Source organism: Rana temporaria, chromosome 8, assembly GCF_905171775.1.
Source record: "Rana temporaria chromosome 8, aRanTem1.1, whole genome shotgun sequence".
NCBI lineage: Eukaryota > Metazoa > Chordata > Amphibia > Anura > Ranidae > Rana > Rana temporaria.
Genome location: NC_053496.1, coordinates 71,767,966 through 71,783,077, shown reverse-complemented (window position 1 = coordinate 71,783,077; position 15,112 = coordinate 71,767,966). Strand labels below are relative to the sequence as shown.

Below are 15,112 nucleotides of genomic sequence, written 5' to 3'. Positions count from 1 at the left end.
TGACATTAAAAGATATCTTTATTCTCCAAAAATAGTTCATACATATCCAATACTTAAAGTGATTGTAAAGTCTTGTGGGTTTTTTTTTTTTAAATAACAAACATGTGCTGTGGATTTGCACAGGAAAGCCTGGATCCTCTTCCTCTCGCTCCCTCTTCGCTGCTCCCTGCCCCTTCCTCCTGTCGAATGCTCCCACAGCAAGCAGCTTGCTATGGGGGCACCCAAGCCAAGCTGCAGCTCCGTGTGTCCATTCAGACATCGAGCTGCCATTTGGCCTTGCACCTCTCTCTCCTGATTGGCTAACTGAATTTGATTGACAGCCGCGAGAGCCAATGGTGCCCCTGCTGTGTCTCAGCCAATCAGGAGGAGTGTTCAGGATGTTAGAGGGACTTGTGGACATTGCTGGACAAAGAGGGGGCTCGGGTAAATAATAAGGGGTGCTGGGGATTCTGTTGCACACATAAGGCTTTTTATCTTAATGCATAGAATAGATTAAAGGGGTTGTAAAGTCTAAAAAAAAATTACCTTAATGCATTCCTTGCATTAAGGTAAAAAAATGTTTAGGTGTCAGCATCACCCCCTAAGCCCCCCTTTACTTACCTGAGACCCTGCAGCTTCCAAATGGGGGCACTGGCCAGAGAGGAGGGGCCAGGAGCGTCGGCGGGGGACCTGAAAAGAGGAGGTTCCTGGCCGCTCTCTGCGATTATATTGCACAGAGTAGGTAAGTATAGATATGTTTGTAATTTTTTTATTTTACTTTTACAAACACTTTATATAAAAAAAAACTTCTGTCATTACAACTCCTTTAATGGTCCTGTAATCTGTTTTAATTAAATCATCTATCTTGAGTTCCCAAAAATCTTTTTTTTTTGTACTTTCATCGGTGTCCCTGATAACCACCACACCAGTTATATGATGACACATTTTCAATTTCTTCATTTTCTTAAAATGTATGACAAAAAATTACAACTTCAAAAAACAAATACCTTGGACTGTCTACTTTCCAAAAAGGGGTAATTTGAGTAATTTTTACTGTCTTTGATATTTTTGGGCCTCAAGAAATGAGTCAGTACTAGAGGTGCACCGAAATGAAAACTTTTTGGTGCCGAAACTGAAAATTCAGGCTGAAACTAAAACGACAATTTTTAAAATACATATATATTTTTAAATATAAATGTATTATATTCAAATTTTTTATTAATCCTGAATTTAAATGAATATGAATTTATTGTCGACCATTATCGGTAAATTTAGCTTAAGAAAAATGTATCTCTTTAAATTCTATGTATGTCTGCAGACTGGTCCATAGTGCTTCCATTGTGGTGTTAAAAATCTTGCTTGCTACATTTTTGGTCAGATAAAAAAAAAAAACGCACCAAAAATGCAACTCCCCATTTAAATTAATTGAAAACGCAGCAAGAATGCATCAATAACGCACCTGTTGTTGATAATGCACCTTGATGTGGTTTTTGAGTCACGTGACCTATAAAAAACACACTGCGCACAGTAAAATTGAGGAAAAATTGCAGCAAAAACATGTACGTTTTCCGTGCCATTATCGGCACCTTTTTCTCTAATTTTGGAGCATCTGGATTGACTTTGACCTAAATTTATGAAGAAAAATTATTTGCAAAATGTTGTAACAGAAGAAAATCTTTTTTTTTTTCAACATTTAGCCCAATTTTTATTGATACCTCACTTGTGTGGTTTGAACACCGTTTTCATATGCGGGCGCTACTCACGTATGCATTCGCTTATGCGCGCACGCAAGCTCGCTTTAAAACATTTTTTGGGGGTTTTCTTTTTTATTTTTATTTATTTTATTAATTTTTACACTGAAAAAAAAAAATTGGATCACTTTTATTCCTATTACAAGGAATGTACACATCCCTTGTAATAGAAAAAAGCATGACAGGTCCTCTTAAATATGAGATCTGGGGCCAAAAAGACCTCAGATCTCATATTTAGACTTTAAAAAAATAAAAAAATAAAATGACAACAAGAAAATATTGCTTTAAAGGATTTTTTTTTTTTTTATCTTAATAGCTTCCTTTACCTTAATGCATTGCTGTTTTCATGTCCTCGTTGTTAGTTTTTGCTCTCAAGTTGCTGTAATTCTTCTCTGATCTCCACACTTCCTGGTTGTCTGTTTCCTGATAACCACAGTACTGGGAGCTTTCTCTCTGTGGTCACTAATCAAGGAGGTGTGATTACTGTGTGTCTAAAACCCCTCAGCACCAATCAGTTTAGTTTTCCAAACCATCACTGCCCTGTATTGGCTCTGTGGCTCTGTACATCACAGGAGCAGGAAACAACATGCAAGAGGAAACTAGAAACTGCAGGTACATTATATGATTGATTTTTATCTATTTTTAATCATTTTTAAAGGGAATCAGTTAACTATTATGTCTCTATACCCTGTAAACAGTCATTTCAGCAAAAAAAAAAAAACTTCCTTTACAACTCCTTTAAGAAGCATGGGCGGAAGTGATGTTTTGACGTCACTTCTGCCCTGCTATGCTATGGAGATGGGTGGGGGCCATCTTGCCCTCACTCGTATTCCAGCCGAGCAGGGGACAGGACCCAATCGCCTCCGCCACTACCGACGGCTCCGGTAAGCGGCGGAGGGCGCGGGAGAGCGGTGGGAGGGGGCCCTCTCCCGCCGCCGATAACGGTGATCCTGCCGCGGAGACCACCATTATCGTTTACAGGACCGCTCACAGTAAAGATGGATATCTCGGTTGTGGCAGCAGCTGCTGCCGTTACCGAGATATCCATCTTTAAAAACAGGACATATATAGTCGTGAGCAGTTCCTTAAGTTGTTAATGCGCAATTGTCATTCAAAGTGGGACAGCTGAAAATTGGCCTAGGCAGGAAGGGAGTAAAAGTGTCCGGTATTGAAGTGGTTAATATAGTCATAGCTCCATTAAAAATCATTAAAGTGCATCTAAAGCCATTTCTATTTTGGCTAGTGTAGGCAATGGAAAAACTCATAAGGTTTTTTCTTGTCTGTGTCCCTGCTTGGGTGATTCACTCGCTTTTTGTCCTGGTGACCATTTTCGCCGGGACTGAAAGTGATGGAAAAATTCTAAATATTGAATTATCACTGAAAGAAGAAGAGATGGAAATCTTCCAATTGGAATACTTGTCTCAGAGACAGCTCTCTGGAGAGGATTTCCATGACTATCGCTTTCTTATTTTCTGTTGTTATCCAAGACAGAAAACGAAAAGAAATATCCACATTGGGACACAAACAGCTAAAAAAACATAAGGTTCAGCTACTCTTTAAGCAGACCCTACACTCATCGATCACTTTTTTAGGTATACCTTGCTAGTACCGGGTTGGACCCCCTTTTGCCTTCAGAACTGCTGTAATTCTTTGTGGCATAGATTCAACAATGTGTTGGAAACATTGCTCAGAGATTTTGGTTCATAGTGACATGATAGCATCACGCAGTTACTACAGATTTATCGCTGCATATCCATGATGTAAATCTTCTGTTCCACCGCATTCCCAAAGCAGTGGCAGCTGGTGCTCAAAATTTTTTGGGGGGCGCAAACAAACTGAAAAATTCTGAAACCCCTCGCCCCATGAATTGCAGCCCCTGTGCCCTCAAACACAGCCACTGTGCCCATCAAACACAGCCACTGTGCCTATCAAACACAGCCACTGTGCCATCAAACGCAGCCACTATACCATCAAACGCAGCCACTATACCATCAAACTGCGACACTGTGCCCATCAAATGCCGCCAATGTGCCCATCAAACGCAGCCACTGTGCCCATCAAATGCTGCCACTGTGCCCCATCAAATGCTCCCACTGTGCCCCTCAAATGCTGCCACTGTGCCATCAAATGCTCCCACTGTGCCCATCAAATGCTGCCACTGTGCCATCAAATGCTCCCACTGTGCCCATTGAATGCTGCCACTGTGCCAAACGGCGCCACTGTGCCCATCAAATGCCGCCAATGTGCCCATCAAACGCAGCAACTTTGCCCATCAAACGCTGCTACTGTGCCATCAAACACTGCCATTGTGCCCCATCAAATGCTACCAGTGTGCCATTAAATGCTCCCAGTGTGCCCATCAAATGCTGCCACTGTGCCCCCCTGCCCGCCTGAGAGCAAGTGGTGTCCTCCATTCCACTCTATGCTTCTTCATGTCCTCGATGTCTTCTCCCACTCGCTCCTCCCGTCCTCTCCAATGATTGGACACCCGATAGGCATCCAATCACATCGCCTGTCGTTTAAGCCAATCAGGTGACGGGCAACAGACCTGAGCACCTGATTGGCGGTTCAGTGTTAGATTCATGCATTCATGAATATTCACTTTACTATCTATTGGTGATAGAGACGGTGGCTGGAGAGAAGGGGAGGCACCCGTGCTCCCTTTTGGACGCACCTCCACTGTCCCAAAGGTGCTCTATTGGATTGAGATCTGATGACTGAGGAGGCAATTGGAGTACAGTGAACTCATTGTCATGTTCAAAAAAACAGTGGTGAAGTGCGCATGCGCGCGGCGCCGACATCAGACATGTTCTGAGAAGCTCCGCACACCTCCGGCCCTAAACAGCGTTTTAATCAGCAACCAGAGCGAGCGGATCGGTCTTTCTACCGCATCACTACACGGAGAATGCAGCGGAGGACAGCTGGGAACAAACACCACCAGCGTAAGCCTTCACAGAGCGCCCGGCAGACCAGATCCTCACAGGCCCAGAAGCCGTCCCCGCCAGGCAAGATGGCGCTGGGGAAGGGGGATTCGACACGCGGCGGCTCCCAGGCCCAGCCTTCATCTCCCCGGACCGCCGAGGAACGCAGTGGAGGGATTGAGGTGAGGGAGAGTCCCCAGCTTAATCCGGGATCCCCTTGGATGACACAGCTGCCGATGGAGGCGGTGAATGACTTCCCACCCCTGCAGCCCTCCATGACTCAGATGGCGATGAGAGACTCAGGTACTGGGAAGGGGGGCAGTGTGCGCTCTGCGCCGACAACCACAGCGTGGGGCCCTGGCTCTGTCTCGATCCAAGCTGAGGTGCACAGAGATCCCTTCTCCTCACAGTCCCCAGACCCGCTCCCCTCCCCACAGACTGGCTGCTCACAGCACTCTCCATCTTCCAGCTCCCCTGACAGAGCACTCCTATTCTCTGCCTCCCCTGTCTCCTCCACTGATAGACAAATGGCGGAACTTGTTGAACTGTCCTACAGCCAGACTAGCTCTGCGCTATCGCAGGCCCCAGTAACCGCTACTGCCCATTACTCTGGAGATGCGGTATTGCTGGCTAGGTTTTCCGCCCTGTTACAGCAAGAATTGACAAAGGCATGTACAATGATCACATCCGGAATGAAGGCTGATTTTCAAAACATTGGAGAACGACTGGACAGTATTGAGACTAAAATGGATGGCACAGTTAAACGTGTGAACCAAAATTCCAGGATGATCACCTCCCTGCAAGACCAACTGGACCAGGCCAACGCAAAGATCGAAGATCTGGAGAATAGGTCCAGGCGCTACAACTTTCGCGTGCGTGGTCTCCCGGAGACGGTCCTTGACTTAGAGGAGGCTGTCCATGCATTGATGACACAGCTGATACCGGACATTTCCCCTCATCAGTTAGAGTTAGATAGGGTCCATCGTGCCTTGACGGCTCCCAGACCTGACGGTTTACCACGTGATATTATCGTCAAGCCACACTACTATAGAATTAAGGAGAAGGTGATGATGGCGGCTAGGTCACAGGGAAACGTGCCCCTCCTGGAACATTCGGTTCAGATATTTGCCGACATATCCCAATCGACGATTCAGAAAAGGAGGGCGTTGAAACCTCTTTTGAGCCACCTAATTAATCACCGCATTAAATACCGATGGTCGTTCCCGTTTAGACTCTCCTTCTCATACAAGGGGAAACCCCATTCCTTTTCTACCTTCCAGTCTGGAGAAGAGCTGCTTCGGGAATTGGGACTACTCTCGACAGATCCAAGAGTCCCCTCCGGCGCCTCTGAGATGAGGGATAGGCCAGTGTCCCCTCTCTGGTCCCAGCAAGGCCGCTCTAATAAGAGCAAGAAGTCCACCTTGAACACCTGAATGCCTGTGACTTTGCTTACCTTTTCTTACAGGTTGTGATGGTTTGGCCCTCTCTGACCGATGGCCGTGGTTTGGTTGGACAGTGATTGAGACCACCCTGAGATTGGGTTCTCTGCCTTAACCTTTATGTTTCTTTTATATATATTTTATGTTTTGGTTCTTAGTTTGTACCGTTTTTTAGCTTTCCGGTAAGGTGACGGACCTGGATGTGGCCCTTGGGCCTGAGTCCCTCCTTGCTCTCCTTATGGACCTCTATTGACCGATTCAGCCCGCTCTCCTCATTTTGCGACTGAATTGGGCTGAGGTGGAAACGCGTGCCACTTGAAGTGAACTTGCCTCCTCCTAGTTGGTGGAGGCGACTTTACGCTAAGTGCTGGTAGTTGATTACTCCCAGGGACACACCGGTTTACGGTGTGTCATAAGATACTCTGCAGTTGTTGTTTACACTGCGGAGTCCCTTTTTTTTTCTTTTTTGCTATTTCCTCCTTCTCTTTTCTTCTTCCTCCTTTTTTCTCCCTCTTTTGAGGGGGGGGAAGGGGAGGGGAGAACGAGGTGATGCTCACTGTTTTGATTTATTTGTACTTTATTTTTCCTACTTTAACTTATTTTTCCTTTCTCCAAGCTTCTCTCTTCTGGGGTGCACTCCAGCGTCAAAACAAAGTATGGTGGGGGCTTCGGGGGACTTCTACAGTTCGATTTCTGAGCCTTCTAAACCGTGAGTACAGTAGACCGAACCATTATGACCCCTAAACATCCAGCAGGCTACACTATTTTGACTCATAATGTTCAGGGCCTTAATTCCCCTACCAAACGGTCTAAAGCATTTCAGCACTATTACAAAATGAGGGCGGACGTCCTACTTTTACAGGAGACACATTTTTCTAAGACCTCGGCCCCTAGATATTTACATTCGAGATACACAACATTTTTTTTGTCTAATGGCCCCGATAAAAAACGTGGCGTCGCGATTTGTTTCGCCAAGAAGGTTCCCTTTACACCCTCAACTGTGATTAGAGACAAGGAAGGCCGCTATGTCATGGTGGTGGGGAAGATTAACGATAGGGAGGTGACCTTTCTCTCCTATTACGCCCCTAATGTAGGCCAATTGTCCTTTTTTCGCTCCATGTTAGACGTAATAATGCCTCACGTAGCGGGTCACGTGGTGTTTGGGGGAGATAGCAATACCTCGTTAGATCGGGTTCTTGATAAATCTAACCCTGGGAGAGATGTTTTGAGACACGTCCCTAGACGGAGCAGCGCTATGGCACGACTACTTCACAGCTATGACCTAATAGACATTTGGAGGGACCTCCATCCTACCGCCAGGGATTTCTCGTATTACTCCCATGTCCACAAAACGTACTCGCGCATAGATCACCTGTTCACACTCACCCCTTTGCTTCCGTATGTCTCGTCGGCAAAAATTTCTCCTATGGCATGGTCAGATCACTCGTCGGTTCAAATGGTGTTGACAGACCTTTGGTCGAAGTCAGACCCTTCGCCGTGGCGATTAAATGAGTCCCTGTTGAATGACCCTGTCCTTGAAAAGGAGGTGGAGAGGGCTATTCAACTCTATTTTCAGGAAAATTCCTCCCCGGGGGTTTCTCCTGGAACACTCTGGGCTGCCCACAAGGTCACCATTCGGGGGGTACTACTACAATTGGCCTCTAGAGTGAAACGGGAAAGGGATCAGGCTATCCGACATCAGGAGGATGAGCTTGATCGCCTTATGCGCGACCAAACAGCTAACCCACATATTGACTTTAGAAACCAGATTGATGAGGCCCAGACAGCCCTGAACTTGAGCCTGACCACTAAGGCGGAAAAATCCGTACGATGGGCCCGCCACCGATATTACACATTAGGCGATAAACCAAATACACTATTAGCAAGAAAATTGACTCCTCGGCCGTTTAGTCCTGGTCTCCCTAAACTGCGATTGAGATCTGGATTGATTACTCAAAATCCCCAGTCCATACTCCAAGAATTCTCTGCGTTCTACTCTAAATTATACACACCCCCGAGGACCTTCGATGCGGTTGAGGCGGAAGACTTTCTGCGAGACTTGCCCCTTCCCACGCTGTCCACGGACCATGTGGAGATAATGGAGGCAGAGTTTACACCAGGTGAAATTGCAGTTGCTATTAAATCCCTAAATCCATCGAAATCGCCGGGCCCTGATGGCTTCACAGGCCATTACTATCGTAAGTACGCCGAGATATTGATCCCACATATTTGCGCCTTTTTTAATGACCTGAGAAAGGGTTCTCCCCTCCCGCCACACGAAAATAGGGCCTTTATACACGTCATTCCTAAACCTAATAAGGATCTCGGCGATTGCGCGAACTACCGCCCCATATCGTTGATAAACGTCGATCTTAAATTGCTAACCAAGGTACTAGCCACGCGTATGAATGGGTTTTTACCTAAATACATCCATCCTGATCAGGTGGGCTTTGTGCCTCATAGGCAGGCCTCGGATCAGACCAGACGCGTCATAGACATAATATCGGCCCTGAATTCTGGTTGGGATGGGGGAGGGAAGCGGGGTGCCTTGCTGTTGTCATTGGACTTGTGTAAGGCATTTGATTCCCTGTCTTGGAATTACCTTTTTTTCATACTTGGGCGGTATGGGTTTGGGTCAAATTTTTGGACGACGCTTCGCTCGGTCTACACAGCCCCGACTGCGAGTCTCTCGGTTAAAGGCTATCGATCCCCGGACATACACATAGGTAGGGGTACCCGACAGGGCTGCCCACTTTCCCCCCTGCTGTTCATTATGGCCTTAGAACCTCTCGCTATTAAGATTAGAACACATCCGGACATCCTAGGGGTCAGCTGTGGGGGCCGAGAGCATAAATGCGCTATGTTTGCGGATGACATCCTCTTGCTCCTTTCTTCCCCGGTTGCCTCTATACCCCATTTGAATCTCGTCTTAGGAAAATTTGCAACATTTTCGGGGCTATCTGTGAATCAGTCTAAATCCCAGGCCCTCAATGTCTCCCTGCCACCTCACATAGTTCGAGCCCTTCAACAGTCATTCACTTTTAACTGGCAGAAGGATGCCCTGCCTTACCTGGGCATCTTCCTGACCCCGACCCTCTCCACTCTATATAAGAGAAACTACCCCCCCCTGTTTCGTAGACTGCTGGATGATCTTCAGAGATGGTCTCGGAGTCCTCCGTCGTGGTTCGGTAGGCTGTATTCTATCAAAATGACTATTCTCCCCAAGGTGCTGTACCTATTCAGGACCCTTCCGATTGCAATAGTGGGTGCGGACCTCAAAAGATTCCAGGCTAAATTGCTTGATTTTATATGGGCTCACGGGAGGCCCAGAGTGAACAGACGGACATTGTACACTCCTAAAGTGGGAGGGGGTTTGGGTGTGCCTGATCTTCTCAGATACTTTCATGCAGCTCAATTGGCCCATCTGACCCGCTTCCATACAGCTCGACCCAGGCCGCTCTGGATGGAATTGGAGTCCTCCGTATGTGCAGACAGAGAGATCTCCCACTTAATGTGGCTTGGGGGGAAGGAGAGGCCGCCCATAATGTGTCCGTCTCTGTCATTTTCTCTCAGCCTATGGGACCGCCTAACGGCCAAACACAAGTTTAAGTCCCCACATACGCCTCTGGCACCACTGTTTCGTAATCCTCTGTTTATCCCGGGTCTCCACCCCCAGGACTTTACCTGGTGGACCAACAAGGGTCTATTGAGGATAGCGGACTTCTGTGACCACAGGGGAGTTCTCTCGAGGTCTGTCCTGCAGGAGAAATATAAACTCCCAAATGCTGAGTTTTTCCATTATACACAAATTGCCCATTTTTTGTCATCACTGAATCGTGCTTCTGACGTTACTACTAGTACTCCCATGGAGCACCTTTGTACGACCTTTGACAAACATTCTGGACATATATCCCTGATTTATAGTCTCCTATCCTCTAGCTCCCAAAAGTTAGACTATATGCTGAAATGGGAGCAGGATACGGGTGAGCCACTGGACCTTGCTGAGTGGGGTACATTGTCGCAAAGTGCCTCTAAAACTTATATTAATACCTCTTTGATAGAAGCAAATTACAAGGTATTGTTGAGGTGGTACATGGTCCCGGCGCGAGTGGCAACCTTTGTCCCTGGGGCGTCCCCGCGGTGCTTCAGGGGTTGCGCTGCAGACGGTACTATGTACCACGTCTGGTGGCTATGTCCGAAGGTGAGACGGTTTTGGATCCGTACGTACAACTTTATATACTCACTGACTCAGGTCAATCTTCGTAAGTCGCCCCTGGATGCACTGTTGGGACGTCCGATCAAGGGAATATCGAAATGTACAAAAAAGCTAATAGCATACATATTTACAGCGGCTAGGATTTCAATAGCAAGGTCCTGGAGGTCCCCCACCGTTCCTTTCTATCTGCTGAAGGCTAAATTATCTTGGATAATGGTGAATGAGAGGCTATCCGCCATCCTGGCAGACAAGGTTGCAATGTTTCACAGGATCTGGGACCCTTGGATTGACTATCTCACGACTACGTGAGATGTAGATTACTACTGGTGAATGACCCTTTGATGCTGGAGTGCTCCCCCCATCTCTTCCTTCTTTCTTCCTTCCCTTTCCTGTTTTTCTAGTCTTTTTCTCTTTGGTGCTTTTCTGTTCTTTTTATTTTTCTCATTATTATTTTATTGCCGATGCATATTACTCTTGTTTTACTGAGTAACGGGTCTTTGAGATCAGTTGGGCTCCCCGCCGGGAGGCCCGGTAGTAGTTCTGGTTAATCCCCCCATTTTTTTTATTTTTTTTCCCTATATATCCGTTGACAGTTTTGTGGTATAAAAATTTGGGTAACTCTCATGCGCTGGTTATACTGTTGTATTCTCATTGACTCGTACCTGTAACTTGAATTATACTGCTTGGACAGACTATACCTGTCCTATTATTGTATTTCTACTTGGAAATTTTATAAAAACATTGGAAACAAAAAAACAGTGGTGAGATGATTTGAGATTTGTGACATGGTGCGATATCCTGCTGGAAGTAGCCATCTGAAGATGGGTACACTGTAGTCATAAAGGGATGGACAAGGTCAACAACAATACTCAGGTAGGCTGTGGCATTTAAACAATTCTCAATTGGTACTAAGGGGCCCAGAGTGTACAAAGAAAATATCCCCCACACCATTACACCACCACTACCAGCCAGGGCAGTCTTAATAGCATCATGGGCCCCTGGGCAAAGTAATGCTCTGGGGCCCCTACAATGATGACAGTGCAGGTAAACAGACATCAAGTAGGTAGGAGGCAGACTGCCTCCCCTGTGTATCTATCACTCTCAGTGCCATCATGGGGCCCCCAATTTCGGGGCAGCGTGGGCTCAAGGACCAGTTGCTTTGGTGAAAAAACAGGGCCCCCATTCAGCTGGGGCCTCTGGCCCTACCATCTGAATGTCGCAGCTGAAATCGAGACTCCTCAGACCAGGGTGCAGTTTGTTCTGCACTCCTGCGACCCTTTTTCAGATAACAGCAGGCTAAAGCACACTGTCACACAGCCGCCCAGGCTCAGGAAAGGTCGGAATTTACTGGAATCGGGCTCAGTCTCTTAGCGAGCCCCTCAGAGACTGAGCCAGCTGTTCAAACCCCCACCACAGCTATACACAATACTCTAGTGAGTGCTGGAGGGGCAGAGCAGAGAGCTGGTGATTGACAGTCACCAGCTCTCTACAGGTTGAAGACTAAGAAATGGGCCTTTGATCGCTCTGTTCTCCGTCTTAGATGTGGTGGGGGACCGACGCAGCTGGGATCAGTGCTGCAGCCATTTAGGTGAGTATAATTGTTTATTTTTTTTAAAGCCATACATCTCTTTTAAGGATAAAGATTTACAACTACTCCATGATTTGTTTTACTTTTCAGCCAGACACTTATCCCTAGACGAGAATATAACTGAGCTGGCAAGAGCGATGGCTGGAATAGGACACAGCCTACTGAAGGCCAATGGGAAGCTCTCTTTCTTCAGTGTTGAACAAGCTAAAGATATAATTGACTACCTTAAAATGAGGTATGTGTACATTTATTTAATTTCTAATCTATAATAACCTATTATTATGTCCTTAAAATTTAATAATTTTATGCAGTGGCATTGTTTCTTTGAGGCAGGGTGGAAGTTTTGAATAAAGTATATATTGTTTTTTAAGGCCTCTTGCACATGGGCAAAAATAAATAAAAAATCCACTGCACTTGTAGCTGTATAGCTTATTGCTGGAACTGTCTAAATTTATTATATGATTGACATGAGTATTTATAACATGTAGTGCTACCACCCATAGTGGCTGCTGGTTCAGATGGGTCTTCTGCTCTTTGCCTCGACCTCCATGAGAACTTTAGCCTCTCTGACACATTGAAAGTTGAGTCTATAAAGCATGCACTACCACAAAAATCACAGATAATATCTGGTGACCATTAATACTACCATGTCCAAAAAAAATGGCACTGAATCAGTTAGTAAAGGTAAAATGTATAAATTGTTACCCAATATGGTGGGTAAAGAGACAAGCATGAATATTAATTAACAAAGCAATACCACAATTTAGCATACAGAGCGATCAGTAGTACCATGACACTTGAAGTCCAGATCAGCATAAACAGTAGCACGGTCACCTAGAGTGCAGCAGAGGGTAGTAATGAAGCTTAATCTACTGAGTGCTGGAACAATGCTTCCAGAGCACATTTTATGAAGGCGATTCTGACTGGGTATGCACTGTCCAAAAGAAAAGGTGATTGGTAGTGGGGGGGAGCAGGGGAACAAAAGGGCTTGCAGCATAAGTATAAAGGGAGGGGCAGTCCTTTGAGATGTTCTTCTACCGGCTAATGTTGGGCTCTTTAAGATCGTCAGTGCACTTAACGGCAGTCTCAGTTAACCTGCATACAATATAGGTACAGTATAGGTATAGTATAGTCTAATTGGCAAAGATGCAAGGGTGGATGTTTGGTATAATGCATTATAAAGTTGGTATAGGCGCAGTATAGATGCGTTATGGATGTGGTATAGATGCTGAATAGGTATGGCACAGGTGCAGTATGGCTGTGATAGACTTAATATCCTGTCTCCAGTGACTCATTTTCTGCTAACAATGTGAATAGTTGATGCTGAGTCCCTGTGGTGCAGCTGTGAACCATCACTTTGAAAGGGGCTCCCTTTCTCTCTTTAATTGTCTCTGATGATCAGTGTTGGGAATAAGAGGGTCTCTCCGGTCTCTGCTGCAGCAATACAAGCTTGCTGTGGTCTATGTCAAGTGGCCTTGGCCAGGGGAGGGCTGGCAGGGGGGACAGGGTGGAAATCTCCCCCCGGGCTGGTGACAACATACACAGCCACCAGCCGCCACTACCAAATGCTGTTTTTTGCAGAGCAGGAATATGCCTGCTGGAGCTCTGTTAACACAGGTCACGGCCGCTGCTCACCTCCCACTGTGCAGCCGTGCCTGTGTCAGCTCCGAGGTAGATGGCTGCAGAGCTGAGCTATGTCTCGTCTCACACACCAGCGCTGACATCCCCTTCTCCCTCTGCATAGACACGAGGTCTCTGATTTAAGGGGAGGCTCTGTGTGGACTCTGATGTAAGGGGAGGCCTCTGTGCAGACTCTGATGTAAGGGGGGCCTCTGTGCGGACTCTGATGTAAGGGGGGCCTCTGTGCTGACTCTGATGTAAGGGGGGCCTCTGTGTGGACTTTGATGTAAGGGAGGCCTCTGTGCAGACTCTGATGTAAGGGGGGCCTCTGTGTGGACTCTTGTGATCATGAAAAATCTTAGACTGTTTTCCTCCATCCATCACTTGTCCTCGCTCTATGGGCCACTTGACTGGACTTGCCCCCCAGGCCTAAGGCTGCCAGCCCTCTCCTGGCCTTGGCCGTCTCTTCCTTGGTCTCAGGCGCGGCCCCTGCTGGTCTGGCATCTTACCAGTCTGTCAGCCTGTAGCAGATCTGCTCTCCTTGCTTTCCTTGGTGCCAAGACAGCCCGCTTTCCCAGGCAGTTTATTAAACAATCCCTTGCTAACCCCTTCTTCTGCCCAGTGCACACTGGAATCTGTTTCAGAGAGTCAGTTCCTGTATTACATGCTTATAATTTCTGACTACAATCCCCAGGATTCCAAGTGCCCTGTATTAAAGTTTATGGGGTTGCTTGGCTTTAGCTCTCCCCCTGCTAGCCAGAGGAAAATGGCACAGCATAACATCAGTATATCAGTAGATAATGAAAGTAAAATGATTGTCAAGAGGGAAATGTCTCTTTCTTCATGGTTTTGAAGTCCAGCCCCTGACTACAAAGAGAAAAGATGCAAGTCATTATAGTGTTTGGTCATTGGTCAGATGTTCATGACGATTGATCAGACGCAGGTGTTAGCAACGATCGTTGATAATTTTAGACAACTTCTGTTTTTTTGCGCTGGACTTTCCCTCTGTATGGAACTGATCCTTTGTGGTCATGGTTTGCAGTGTACATTAAACATAAGCAGAAGTAAAAGCAGAGGTTACTTTCAGTAACTATCTATGAAATCATCATTACCTGTAGCTATTTTAAAGGTAAACACAGATTTATCAGCCCTGGTTCACACTGATGCGATGCAGGAAACACACATGATTCGCTGCATTTCCCTGCATTCGCACTGCATAGCAATCGCACAGCCTCCATGCAATCTGCTGCGGGTGTCAATGTTAGATTAACAGTGATGGAAATAAATATGAAAAAGTGCTGGCAGCATATATTATTCTATACAATTCATGGTGGTTGGTGCCATTTAAATCAATATGCTTGTGCCATACAAAATCAAAATGCAACAAAAAATATATATAATATACACAAATCTGTAAAGTGATTGGTGCTCATATAGTAATGGAAAAAAGTGCAACGGTGCTCCAAACTTGCAAAGTGTGAGGTGCCACACTCCCCCTTCGGTGACCCCACTCACCAGAAAAAATGGGCCCTCAGCTTCGCAGTCTGCGGTCAAAAAGGCTGTAATCTATTGATCTGGGATATGTAGGATGGTTGCTC

General features: G+C 46.2%; 1 protein-coding gene across 1 annotated transcript in view; it reads left to right on the top strand.

Moving 5' to 3' along the window:
• CABCOCO1 (ciliary associated calcium binding coiled-coil 1) overlaps positions 1 to 15,112 on the top strand; it is a 101,321-nt gene that overhangs the window by 4,239 nt on the left and 81,970 nt on the right. Inside the window, exon 2 of the mRNA XM_040361999.1 lies at positions 11,985 to 12,129. Within this exon, the coding sequence (XP_040217933.1) occupies positions 11,985 to 12,129 (145 nt within the window). The remainder of the gene's footprint in view (positions 1 to 11,984; positions 12,130 to 15,112) is intronic.